This window comes from Aspergillus nomiae (assembly GCF_001204775.2).
Source record: "Aspergillus nomiae NRRL 13137 chromosome Unknown contig00049, whole genome shotgun sequence".
NCBI lineage: Eukaryota > Fungi > Ascomycota > Eurotiomycetes > Eurotiales > Aspergillaceae > Aspergillus > Aspergillus nomiae.
Genome location: NW_015378104.1, coordinates 46,504 through 59,603, shown reverse-complemented (window position 1 = coordinate 59,603; position 13,100 = coordinate 46,504). Strand labels below are relative to the sequence as shown.

The following is a 13,100-nucleotide window of genomic DNA, read 5'->3' as shown; positions in this document are numbered from 1 at the left end:
TTATTTGATTTATGATTTGAATTCTGCGGATTTAGAAAACGCAAGTTCTCACGGTAATTGTCTGTAAATCTACTGTGTTTGTTTGTTCGTATATCGGCTGGCTGCCGACGAGGATTCGGCAGAGCGTAGTTTGAAGTCTCATACATGTAACCAGCTTACCACTCAAATTGAAACAAACCCTACCGTACCCTAACGGGCGATGCGCAATGGCATCAAGTCGAGACTACTCTTAGTCCTCGGTGCTGTTCTTGGCAATATCATTGACTTTGACCGCGTCCGCACTAAATGTTTTAGTTCCTGTTAACTATAGAAGCGGCCTAGACTATGTCAACATTTAGCTAGATTCATGCTATGCTGCGATACAACGGCGCGCTCCACCGTAGAAAAGGAGTACGTAGCATTGAGTGTAATCTGGAATCGCTCCGTTGCAGCTGTGGCATCACTGGTGGAGAAAATGGCCCCTCCAAACACCAGTTCGTCGCCAACAGAGTTCGTTGGGCTTAACACTGACTCGCACTAATACCTACCCATGGAGTTTCAGATAGATTTTCTCGAAATTCAAACAGTGAGCTGGTTATAGACCAATCTTGCCAAGTCAGGAACAGTCATTTTGGGTATATTGGCATTACGACGATTTTGATTAAAACGACAGCCCTAAAAAGGCTCATTCTCCGTTTCGATCTAAGGTACGCTAATTAGGAGATCATGAGTTATTTGTTTGACTTCCCTTTAGATAGTGACAATTGGGTCCTTGAAAATTACTGAGGTCTGAATCGTTGATGGCAAGCGAAGTATGCTGTACTTCGCAGTACAGTCTCTGCATCTTCAGGGGAGCTCATTGGCCGCAACGGGGAAGGTACTGTGATTAGCAACCCTCACTATAAGGTATAACAGGAATGCAACTCCTCTTTTGGGCGCAGAAGCTCTACATAGATGGGAGACTGGCGTCGCTTCAACCGTTTCGTCATGGGAAGGTTACTACGAAGGGCAAAGACGATTACTATATGACAAGCGACATTTGCGTAGTCTGCTCCGTCATTCCTGAAGTATTCCTGCATGATGTAGACGAGAGTGACAGTCTATCAGCTATAGTCAAGCTTCCGCGCATCTATAGTATCAACGGCGGGCATTTAGAGTAGTTGTAGTAGTATAAAACGAGCTCGAGCAGTCTGTAATCCTTCCATGACTGAAATAGAAATCTTAACGAAACGCTAGAGGAGAACTTGAATGAAATATGTAAGTATCTCGTATTCAACAAGCACGATTGCTTGGCTTGATTTGATATCAATCCGCCTCTTTGCATAATGAAGTATACACGGCATGCTACTCCACCGGTCACCACCCGCTGGAGACTGCAAGTACATACACACACCGACCTCTGGATTCTCCATTGTTTTGTTCTGCATTCTCGGGAGGTGAGCTGACTCGGCAAACTCCCGACTTGTACTGTAGATCTTAGAACGTTCCGTTAATGGGAGTAGGGAGCATTATGGCACGACACAGGTAATTCTCGCCATATACTTCTCCCACCAGGCTCGACATGATCCGTGGAAAGGGTAATGGAGCTGAACACTGAACCAGCGAAAGTGATTTGGAGACAAACTGCGATCCTTTCCCGAAAACAGTCATTTGCCGAGTGGGGACTAACATGACCAACCGTGGGCAGGATGATATGTGATCACTCTTAGGCACTGAAGGCCGGTGGGACCTCGACGTGCTCTACGTCGGAGTATGCACCAATGTCGAGTATACCCCATACAGCCGTGGAACAGGACACGCATATTTTACTTTGGTTGCCGAGAGGCTTTTTGTTTAACTTTGTCAGCTGGGTATTGCGGCACAACCCAAGGTTACTACAATCGATGACAAGTCGCCGATGAGAAATCCCGGCTAGTATCCGTGCCTGCTTTTTCTTTCCCCTTTTTAAACTCAAGCTAAACTCAAGCTGAAAGGTAGGAGACTTCCAACCAGCCACTTTAAGCTTTGAAGATCTGGAATTCTGCAGCATGTTATATGCATTAAGCAGGGGAGTTCAGCCCCAATGTTGATCGCGTGAATTGTATGAAGACAAGAAATCCTGTGGCACAGAACTTGGAATAGCTCGAGGTCTCCTGTGGAGCACAAGTAGTGTGCGTGTCTTCAATTTCCTCTTATTGGTGAGATCTCTTTTTGGGATGTGAAAGATTTAGTAGGTATGGAAACAGAACAACCTAGAGCGGACAAAAGCCGGCACTCGGCAAGACTCTCACCCGAGGTTGAGGGGTACTGTGGAAACGCAATACAAGGCCGACCAAAGGTGAAAGTATCCAGAGGTACGGTAATAGGCCGTATGGAGGGCCCCACTCACGTGATAGAGAGGGACCGGGAGATCTGCGGTTAAAGTCCGTGGTATTTTCGGGACGGAGATAACGATAAGCTTGAGTAAAAAATGGGCATCCAATTGTGTGGACAAAATTCTTCCACTCCCCTGGTTGCACATTCGCAACTCTGGTTATAGGACCCATGGCGATTTGCCTTCATGAGCATTATTGGGGGTAAGTATTTCCTGTACATCCGTATATCCGTGTCGACCCACAAGAGTCAATAACGTCCACTTGAGAACCGTGGTCGTACGTTCTTGATACCCTCTTGGGACAATTATTTCCCCCACCCCCCGATGATCATAGAATGATGTGCGTTTAGGCTGCTTCATATGGAGTAGTATTTCTATGTATATTACCTAACTATAACTTAACACAGAGCCCCTCCCCAGATTTTTAAAATAACGTAGTGGATAACAAATGTGGCTATATACAGGTAACAGAATGCAACCTAAACAGAATGAAAGAAAGAAAGAAACAAAAGGAGTGGAAGAAATAGTATTATATACAGAAGTAGCATTATTTTCTTTCTTTCTTTCTTTCCTTTTTTCTTAAAAAAAAAGAGTACTAGGCTAAAAATCGTATGCTTCATGGCTGCGGTTGATGGACCCCGTTCAGACTTTCGGTCTTGGTATGATGTGATCCCCAAAATTCGGGAGGCCGGGATTCGCGCTCCACCGTGACAGTAACGTCCTGCCGAATTCTCAGAGCTCTGTCGGAGCCATCGTCGCTCACATCCCGATCGTCACTCGCTTGTATGCTAACGTCAGAAGCCGGCTTGTGAGGTGTAGCGATGCTTCGGTTGTAATCATGCATGCTAAAATCGCCTGAGCGTAGCTGACTCGACGGTCCATAACGCCGGCCGTACTCTGAGGCTTTGCTGGTCCACGGACCAGACCGATACCGATCAGTGGCTCGCTTGGATCCCCCTGTCCAGCTTTTGAGGGCTGGGAATACATCGCGAAGGAGAGACCAGATGAGTGGTAGGTTGGTGACAAGAACTGCCACGGTTGCTTCTCGGAAGTACCAATTCATGTAGACGTATGAGATGAGCGACGGGACGAGACAGTAAACCTTTGTCAGGACTGCTGCGACAATAACAAAAATTCCCATGCCGAATATAACCACAAGTATCAGCTTCTGCTTGAGGGGCACGCGTACTTGCAGCAGAAGTGGCAGCCCGATAAGGAGCGTCAGAATGTCTGCGGAAATCGATATACATCCTTGGATAATTTCGTAGTACTGGTAGCTTGAACATTGATCTATTATAGACAGTCAGGTTATTGCTTTGCTAGTGATGCCAAGAGGGTCAACAACTCACAGGATGTAGGCACAGCCCAATACATCGATAAGGGTCGGCAAATCAAGAACAGAGACAATTCAACACCAACAAAACCGAGGCCGACATATACGGCGAGATAATTAACCCATTTCCTCTGCCGCAACCCCTCCCTAAAAAATAGAGTCAATAGATCACGCGCGTCGACATTGGCTGTAAGCTACTCACGTTATACGTGCATAGATGATGAGCATACAGGCCTTCATCGCCCATACCGCGAGAACAAATGAGTGTTCTGAGACAAAGACCCATTTACTTCCTCTCACACGATCGGCTTTAAGTCCCGGAGTCAAGTTTTTAATATCTTCTTCACTCATCAAGTTCGAACCCCCCACGATGACGACTTCGTTCAGTGAAACACATAGGATCGTATACCAGATGATAGCGAAGACCATCATGTAATCATCTGTCTGGAGATTTCGGATTCCTAAACGACGTATTCGAGCTACGCTATAAGGGGGTATGGGATCAGAGCACGGTCAAACTAGAGTAACGGGGATATAAGAATTCTGTTTCTCGGTTGAAGGACAACTTACAATCGTAGGCAAACACCCAGCATCCCTACTGCATAGAGAGTCCATGTTTCCCGAGCGAAGCTTTTTGTAAACTCTGGACTGAAGCTTGACATGTTTTCGGAGAGCAACCTGTAAGCGCAGGGAATGATAGGTTAACTGGCATTCACTCCGAACAGATCCATGCAAGGGACTAAAGGAGGTCCTGTCGATATATGAGGGGGAGGCACCGACATTTTTGCGATAAGCTTTGTATAATTGGGCACATTTGCCAGGGGAAGTGTGTGGCTGCAAGGATCAGCCGGCAGCCTTGACTTGGTGAGATTACAGAATCAAGGTACGATTGCTATAGAATGGAAATGGAACTGGAGGAAAGACCGAAAAGTATGGCGTTCCATGTTCGTTCCAGTGTGATGGGAGGATTATTGTGAGCTCATAGGCGAACCAGAATCGACCAGAAGGCCCAAAGAGGGAAAGACACAGCACATCCACACCACCATCGGCTGTGGGACCATTTGCTTTAGGAACTGAGTTCATGTCACACAAGGCCGGCCGGCCAGTCGTGCTTGCTACCTTATTTGGTTTAATGGACCCCGATGCCATCCTTTTACCCCGAAGGCAATTGGAGTAATAAATTCTCGTACCTAGGGAGGCTTGGAAGGGGACTCGGATAGGTACAGTTGGTCGCACCATTAATCTAACCAACCATTGTATAGCGTACGCCTGGGTAATATTCAGTCCACAGCAATTATTAGTTAGCTGGTCTTGTTGACAAATCATGATACGAAGGCAACGCTTTTTTTATTAACATACTCCGTACTTGGCAAGCTGAAAAAGATTTTTCCTTAGTAATGTGGGTAATAGTGTTCAAGAGGAACTGGATTCTCATGGTATAAAGCAACGTGCAGTTGGACGTGCAACGCAAAGTGTAATTACAGTGGATGACAACTCACAGGGCATGGATTGGGGACGGTGTCGTCAAGTGGGTCTGACTAGTCCCAAGTTAATTTTGGCCTAAGCCCATTGAGGACCAGAATCTTTGTACCTCAGTTCCTTAGTAGTTAACCTTCTGGAGCCTGGCCGATAACATGCTGATATCAGGCTTGTTCCCACTATCCAGTACCGTACTATTAACTACTACTTCTTTTCCTAGTAGGACTAAAAATTGTGCTGTGGACGAAACTATGCATCTCATATCAGAAGCCAAAATCACGCATATTTTATACTAGTATAGTTCGAGGCTGCATCGGTGACATCTTAGTCTCTGTTCGAGACACCCGAACGGAAGGATCGGAGATAAACTTTGTTCTTTGTCTTCCTTGTTTCTTAATTGACTTTGGACTGGGAGCACTAGAGGCCCGATCCCTGTCACTCAGCCACCTCAACTTGCGTTATAATTCGCACAGAATCTTCTCTGCGTATATTAATTAAGATGAAGTCTTCCACTAGAGAAGTGTCATCCGATTTCTCTTCTCTCTATTAATAGTGGAAAACCACGGACCACAAAGTATCGGTCTACGCTATCAGAGGGAAAAGCCCCCTTTAGGCGCTTTAGGTTCTTAATACCTTCATATCTAGGTTGATTCCGGAAGCCCCGGAGAAGCCGACGAGGCCTCGACCAAATCACTGACTCGCTGTTAGTATGAACGCCAAACCAGCCTTGTTTCACTTACCTCGTGTGTACAGTTATAGAAAAGGTGTTTCTCTGAGCGAACATCTGACATGGAAGTCAGTCTCCGGAATTGGCAGTAGAGAAATTAACGGTAGAGCGAGTGTTTAGATGTTCTCGAAGGAACGTAAAAGATAGACATGCTCTTGCCATTTAATTTCAGTAGTCGAAGAGGGAGGGGAGAAGAGAAATAAAACATGGCACCGTAAATTAACAATTGAATAATTGTCATTATGTAGGTACAATGGCAATGAGATCCATACTGGGAGCGTCAATAAGAGTGGAGGGATAATTTGCAATGAAAATGAATAATTCGGGAGATAAGTGGACTGCGCGTAATCGCCAGATTAAGACATGGACGGTTTCGCTGGGCCCCGTGTCATTGGCCCCGGTCCCTAAATAAAGTTAGGCTCCAAAAAATAGACTTTCTTGGTGGCAAGGGGGAAGTGGAACAATGTCTGTGTCTCTCCCGTTCCCCGTGTTAACTTACTCGCCGTCAAGCCTTGTTGTGCATTTTTTGTATGTCTGGAACCATTATCTCGCCTTTTTTTTGTTTCCGCTTAACTAATACCACCACCTCGAACTAAACTCCTTTACCTTGGTTACCAATCAATAGTCCAAAGACCTACAAGGAAACGATGAAGGTGAGAGAGAGTTTGGGACCCTGCTACGGTAGTATCGTTCAAGTTTTTAGGAGTTGCCTTCAGTATTTTCTTTTAATAAGCAATGGACTTCATACCTAGTTAGTAGGTACTAAATCTCTAGTAACATTTCCACTCCTAATCACTTAACCGGCCGCCGGGATACGGAGTATGGTCTGATGTACACAGCATACATTAATTACTACTTGCATGGGAAGGTTGCGATATCCTTTGAAGACCATCGAAGTGGGGAGATTCATAATATCCAAGTATTATCTGAAACTCGATCTCAGCCTTAGAAGGGGAAAAGGAATCCTATTTCTTAAAGCACGTACGTAGGATCGTCTGCCTTGCGGGAGATGATCTGAAAAGGTTTGCCCATCTGCTGAAGCTCCCCCTTCAGGTAAAGACACTCAGCCTGGTCCCCCGGCACCCCCTGCTCTCAAGCATCCAACCAGCACGTTTCCCCCGACCCACTTTATTAGTACTACTGGCTACTGGTCACCAAGGAGGGTGGTTACATCGATGATTTGCTAGGCATGACTGAAGTGTCCGGTGGTCCTCCAACCCGCTCTTAGTCCTCTAAGTACTAGGTCGCCAGATTCAGTGTATAAACCTTTAGACTCACACCAGAATCATATCCTTCATATTTTTTTTCTTCGCTCAGTATCTTTGTCTCTAACCCACTATTTACTAGTGATAATTCAAAAGCAATGTCCGGTCAATCTTTCTAACTAAATCCCATCGTTACCCTAGTCGCTCATTTCAAACCATAAAGAGATTCCGTTGTCGCCCCACGTCCTTGCGATTTTCTTCCCTTAAGACACCTCCATCCACCCTTTCCATTCTCCCACGTCTTCTCTTTCTTCGACTCAGATTTACTTTATCTAATAACTTACTTTTCTCCCTAAACCCACGTCATTCAAGTGGTGGTGTTATCTTCGACGATGGCAGCTGCGGAGGGGCTCGAGCCAAAAAAGCGGGAGCTATGGAGTTGGCCGCGGAGGACCAGTCACCCGGAGAATTGATTAATGCATCCGGACATCGTCAGGAACTCGACCGGAACTTCAGTTTGTTAAGTATTTGTGCCGTGGCTGTTACGACTGGAAACACATGGATCGCTCAAGGAGGCAGTGTGGTATGTTATACAGCATCGCCACTGCAAAGAGGAAAAAGAGGGACATCCCAGCTGATGATCGAGTTAGGTCACTGCTCTGAGTAATGGAGGGCCATCGGGTGTTATTTATGAATTGTACGATAAGCCTCACTATTGCTATTACCGATCATTCAACACTAACAAGAATATTAGCATTGCCGTGTCGGTCTGCTACTGGTTAGTGGCGGCCTCCATCGCGGAACTAGCATCGGGAATGCCTTCATCTAGTGGTGGTACGTTTAACAGTGATCTTATGTCGCTCGATTCCGCATAGTTTCGCTAATATCAATTAAGTGTACCACTGGGCCTCTATCACGGCAGGAAAGTATGGCCGTGCGTGCGGGTTTTTCGCTGGCTTTTGGAACTGTCTGGCCTGGATCCTTGGCGCTGCTTCGATGTCTGCTATTTTGGGACAGCAGACTGTTTCGATGTACGCCCTGATGCATCCCGGATTTGTGCCCCAGTCGTGGCACATATTCGTCAGCTTTATTATCTGTACATGGCTTTGCTGCTCCATCGTCCTTTTCATGAACCGGATGCTCCCCCATATCGGCAACCTTGGAATGTTCTTCATCCTGGCGGGTGTGTTTATCACAATCATTGTGTGTGCTGTCATGCCCCATGTGAATGGTACTGGCTACGCATCAAATTCGGACGTATGGCGTACATGGCAAAATGGTACCGGATATTCTAGCGAGGGCTTTGTCTTCGTTGCGGGAATGCTCAATGGTGCTTACAGTGTGGGTACGCCCGACTGCTCGACCCATCTTGCAGAGGAGATCCCCAGGTATTTACCATAAAAAACCCCATACTTGCGCGCAAGTCCCTAATAAACTGGCAGACCGAGTCGGAACATCCCCAAAGCAGTCCTCGCCCAAATGACAGTCGGCTTTATTACCGGCATCCTCTACATGATAGCAGTGTTCTATTCGATTACTGATCTAGATGCAGTTATCTCAAGCGTCTACGGTTTCCCTCTAGCCGAAATCTACTATCAGGCGACGGGGTCTAGGGGTGGAGCCCTTGGTTTACTCATTGTGGCTTTTCTCCCAACCGTTATTACATGCGCCGGCTGCTATATCACTGCTGGTCGTACTCTGTGGACCATTTCCCGCGACAAAGCGACTCCATTCTCCGGCTGGCTTGCGCGCATTAACACCCGTATGCACAACCCTTTCAATGCTACTCTAGTTTGTGGTGTGATTGTCACGATCCTCGCCTGTATCTATGTCGGCTCCACCACCGCCTTCAACGCTTTCGTCGGCTGCTTCGTGCAATTGTCTAGTCTTTCCTACTGCGCCGCTATCCTTCCACATCTTCTGACTCGTCGTTCTACATTCACCCCAGGCCATTTCTGGATGGGGCGCATTGGTTATCTCATTAACGCCTTGTCCTGCATCTACATTCTCGCCTTTGTCGTGATCTTCTGCTTCCCGTATGCTTTGCCCACCGACGCAGCTTCGATGAATTACGCTAGCCTGCTGACCGGAGGATTGACAATTTTTGTGACTATCTGGTGGCTCTTCCGGATGAAATCCTATGAAGGGCCGAAGTTCATCCCTCTGACAGACAAGGTACTGATGGATGACGCTAAATAAGTACTACTCTTCTATGAAGGGTGAACGCTCAACAGAGATAGCGAATATACTGGATATCTTGATGGATAGCTCGCCTTCGTTACAGCCTATAGACGCTTACGACATGTATATTTTTTTCATATTTAATTCGGACATATTTTACGGCTGTCGGCCTACTTCTGAATGACATGTAATAATCTTCGTTTGCTTCATGTACGGATGAATTTTAGTAATTTAGTGAAATGACTGGTGCTGCAAGCCAGGACAGTAATTATATATCTCAATTAGATCGCTACAGTATTCACTGTACTAGTATTCATAGGCGAAGAATCAAAACTACTTCTACTACACAACCTCTATGTAAATCATGTGACTACGCGTTTGCCCGTGCCGCGTCTGACGGGTAAAGACACTCGTCCACTGAAAGGAACGAAATGCTACCAAAACGAAATCTAAAGGCCACACGACATGGTCTTCAAACCGTTCAAGCCTCCTTTGATAAGGAAAAATACGGAAGATCCTAATACTAAGTCAGATTTATCCACCGATACTCTGGATAAGCATGGCCCGCCAGCCAAGAGGCCGCGCCTTCACCAAGACCGTACCGTGGGTAGCGTAGGTCCATCTGAGAGGAAGCCTTTGGTCCAAGTGCGCAATATAGGTGAACCAGTATGCGATAATGTCAAGGACGATGAGTCTGCAGGAGAACGGCATTTTAATGTTTTATGGTACGACCTCATCACTACCGTGTTCTTAAAAAGGAAGAGGAAAGGAAGAGGAAAGGAACAGGGAAAGGAGAAAAAGCTGACAATATCCAGGCGAAAACCTACCACTAAAAAGAACAAGACATGGGATGGTGACGGTATACTATTAGTCCGAAATGGTTATGCTCATTTGCGGGACGTCTCGGGCAGGGACATGGGCCGGGCCATGCACACCTCTCATCTTGAACCTGGAACCATGCTCTCGATCGGAGGAAAGGAAGTCGAGGTAGATTCGGAAATGTCAAAGAAGGAGTATCTGTCGGGGAAGCAATTTCTCGAAACAAAGCCTAGCCCAACTCCGCCGGTAGCGCCACCGAAGAAAGGGTTTGTGCCTGTGTCGGGAAACAAAACTAGCACATCGAATGTGAAGGAGAATCAATTGGAGAAAGGCCAAATGCAGATAATTCCAAATCCCGCATCAAGGAAATCGAGCTCTACATCTAGCGCATACAAAAGACCCCTGTTGGAAAATACTGTTATCCCGCAGAAATCTGCCGAGGAGCCCGTTCCTCGTCATGACCCCAAGCAGCCCGGTGCACTGGTGATGAAACGGCCAGCATCCGCGCCTAAGGGGAAAAGAGTTGTCGATGTTGTGGTTGATCCTATCCTTGCCAAACACTTGCGGCCGCATCAGCGTGAAGGAGTCAAGTTCCTCTATGAATGTGTCATGGGGATGCGATCATTCAATGGCCAAGGTGCTATTTTAGCGGACGATATGGGCTTGGGTAAAACCTTACAGACAATCACGCTACTATGGACCTTGCTCAAACAGAATCCAATTTATGAGAATCCCCCTGAAGTTAAGAAAGCGCTTATCGTGTGCCCCGTGACTTTGATCAATAACTGGAGGAAGGAGTTCCGGAAATGGCTTGGGAACGAGCGGATTGGCGTATTTGTCTTTGATGACAAACGAAAACGACTGACTGATTTCACAAGGGGTAGAGCATACAATATAATGATTGTCGGTTATGAAAAACTAAGAACTGTGCAGGAAGGTCTCGCGCAAGGAGCTGGGGTCGACATCATCATTGCGGATGAGGGCCACAGACTCAAAACACTTCAAAACAAAAGTGGACAGGCGATACAGTCGCTGAATGCCACTAAAAGAGTGATTCTCTCGGGTACTCCGATCCAGAACGACCTGAAGGAATTCTTCGCGGCGGTGGATCTGGTTAATCCGGGAGTTTTGGGAACTTTCAAGGCATTCGTACGCGAGTTCGAGGGTCCTATTGTGAAGAGCAGACAGCCAGAGGCAACAAGGAGAGATATTGAGAAGGGTGAAGCCAGAAACGAAGAGCTTCGTGAACTTACCTCTCAGTTTATGCTGCGGAGAACCGCAGACATTCTTGCGAGCTACCTTCCACCAAAGTCGGAATACATACTTTTTTGTGACCCAACGCCCACTCAAGCGAATATTTATCAAAATGTGCTCGCTTCACCTGTATTTCAATGTGCCGTTGGCAACTCAGAGAGCGCTCTGCAGCTTATCACCATCCTGAAGAAGCTCTGCAATAGCCCCTCATTGCTTTCCCCAAGAAATGTGGACGAGACACCCAGCGAAACAATCGCAGCTTTACTATCCTCTCTACCTCCAAATCTCCTACGACACTTTTCTCCATCCTCCAGCGCCAAAATCCGGGTACTAGACCAACTACTACACATCCTGCATACCTCAACGTCAGAAAAGGTTGTTCTCGTTTCAAACTACACATCCACGCTCAACCTGTTAGCCACGCTCCTAACCTCATTATCACTTCCATTTCTACGACTAGATGGCTCGACTCCGGCGCAAAAAAGACAATCGCTAGTCGAAGACTTCAACCGCTTCCCAGCGAACCGCTGCTTCGCATTTCTTCTATCCGCTAAGGCGGGAGGCACGGGGCTGAACCTGATAGGCGCCAGCCGCCTCATCTTGTTCGACGTGGACTGGAACCCAGCCACGGACATCCAGGCCATGGCCCGAATCCATCGCGACGGACAAAAACGACACTGTCGAATATACCGCATTCTCCTGAAGGGCAGCTTGGAAGAGAAGATATGGCAACGCCAAGTGACGAAGCTCGGACTCGCAGATAGCGTCATGGAGCACAAGGATAACACTGCCCAGTTCTCTCGAGACGAACTAAAAGACCTCTTTCGTCTCGACCAGGATAGCAAATGTCAAACGCACGAGCTTCTAGGCTGTGATTGTGGGGGTAGGGGACAGAATGTGTCGACCCCGGAGTCTCGAGCTGGTTCTCCGGCGGACGGGCAAGGCAATATATCGGATGTAAATGACTCAGAGGAAGTGGAGGAGGACTTCCCGGACGTTCTGACCCTCATTGAAGCTTCCAAGCTGGACATAGAGAAGCAAGATCGCATGATTAAGGCGAATAGCGCGGCACGCCCTGGGTCTAGAACGACCAAAAGCATCAATAGCACCAAATCTAAGAAGCAGAAGAATAAGATGCAACAGTCGCTGTCTCAGTACTGTCATATTGATCCCTGCCATCTAACAACCACAATTGATGATACGCAAGATGTTCAACAAGCTATTGATGACGACGTGCTTTTTGCTATGTTAAAAGAGGAGGATAATAGGATCAGTTTCGTTTTTAAGAAATCTAGCACAGCGTTGGCAAAGGACACTGATTCGTCGATGGCGGTTGTTTTGTCGGATTAAATATAGAGTATCCTCGATTTGATGATTTACTGTATATGCTCATGTCGGTATTTGGCATTATCATATAGATATAATGTATCTATTCAATTAGATGGAGTAACTGACATAAACGCATCTCTGCTTACCTTCCTTCGCAAGGCTGTTGGATGAAACACTTCGTTTATGAAAGATGTTAGGACACTGTTGAAAGTCTTAACTGGAGATAATGCTATATTTGGGAAAATCTCTAACAGAATAGGATAACGATCAATCATTCCTTGTCTCATAGGCACATACATACATGCAGATGACATCTGATCTCGTAACTCACATAAACAAAAATGTAGCAACATCTGAAAAACAGAGCGAAAGAACTGAAGGGGGTATGGATATGCAGGATATCTATCAATCAAAATGCAATTGGTTCGAGGCAAAACACCA

The 13,100-nt window shown here is 46.5% G+C and overlaps 3 protein-coding genes across 3 annotated transcripts; 2 read left to right on the top strand and 1 right to left on the bottom strand.

Annotated features, from left to right (window-relative positions):
• Positions 1-2,948: 2,948 nt before the first annotated feature.
• ANOM_003525 (uncharacterized protein) lies at positions 2,949-4,342 on the bottom strand (the record flags this gene model as incomplete). Its single annotated transcript, XM_015548782.1, has 4 exons — positions 2,949-3,622; positions 3,682-3,812; positions 3,868-4,149; positions 4,236-4,342. Coding segments are annotated over 4 exons (1,194 nt in total), but the record flags the coding sequence as incomplete, so codon positions are not given.
• A 3,041-nt stretch (positions 4,343-7,383) lies between these two features.
• ANOM_003524 (putative choline transport protein) lies at positions 7,384-9,275 on the top strand (the record flags this gene model as incomplete). The annotated part of the gene is made up of 5 exons (XM_015548781.1): positions 7,384-7,659; positions 7,727-7,773; positions 7,831-7,910; positions 7,972-8,464; positions 8,519-9,275. Coding segments are annotated over 5 exons (1,653 nt in total), but the record flags the coding sequence as incomplete, so codon positions are not given.
• A 447-nt stretch (positions 9,276-9,722) lies between these two features.
• ANOM_003523 (DEAD/DEAH box helicase) lies at positions 9,723-12,680 on the top strand (the record flags this gene model as incomplete). The annotated part of the gene is made up of 1 exon (XM_015548780.1): positions 9,723-12,680. The coding sequence occupies one exon, from the start codon at positions 9,723-9,725 to the stop codon at positions 12,678-12,680; it is 2,958 nt and encodes a 985-aa protein (XP_015409501.1).
• Between the last annotated feature and the right edge of the window lie 420 nt (positions 12,681-13,100).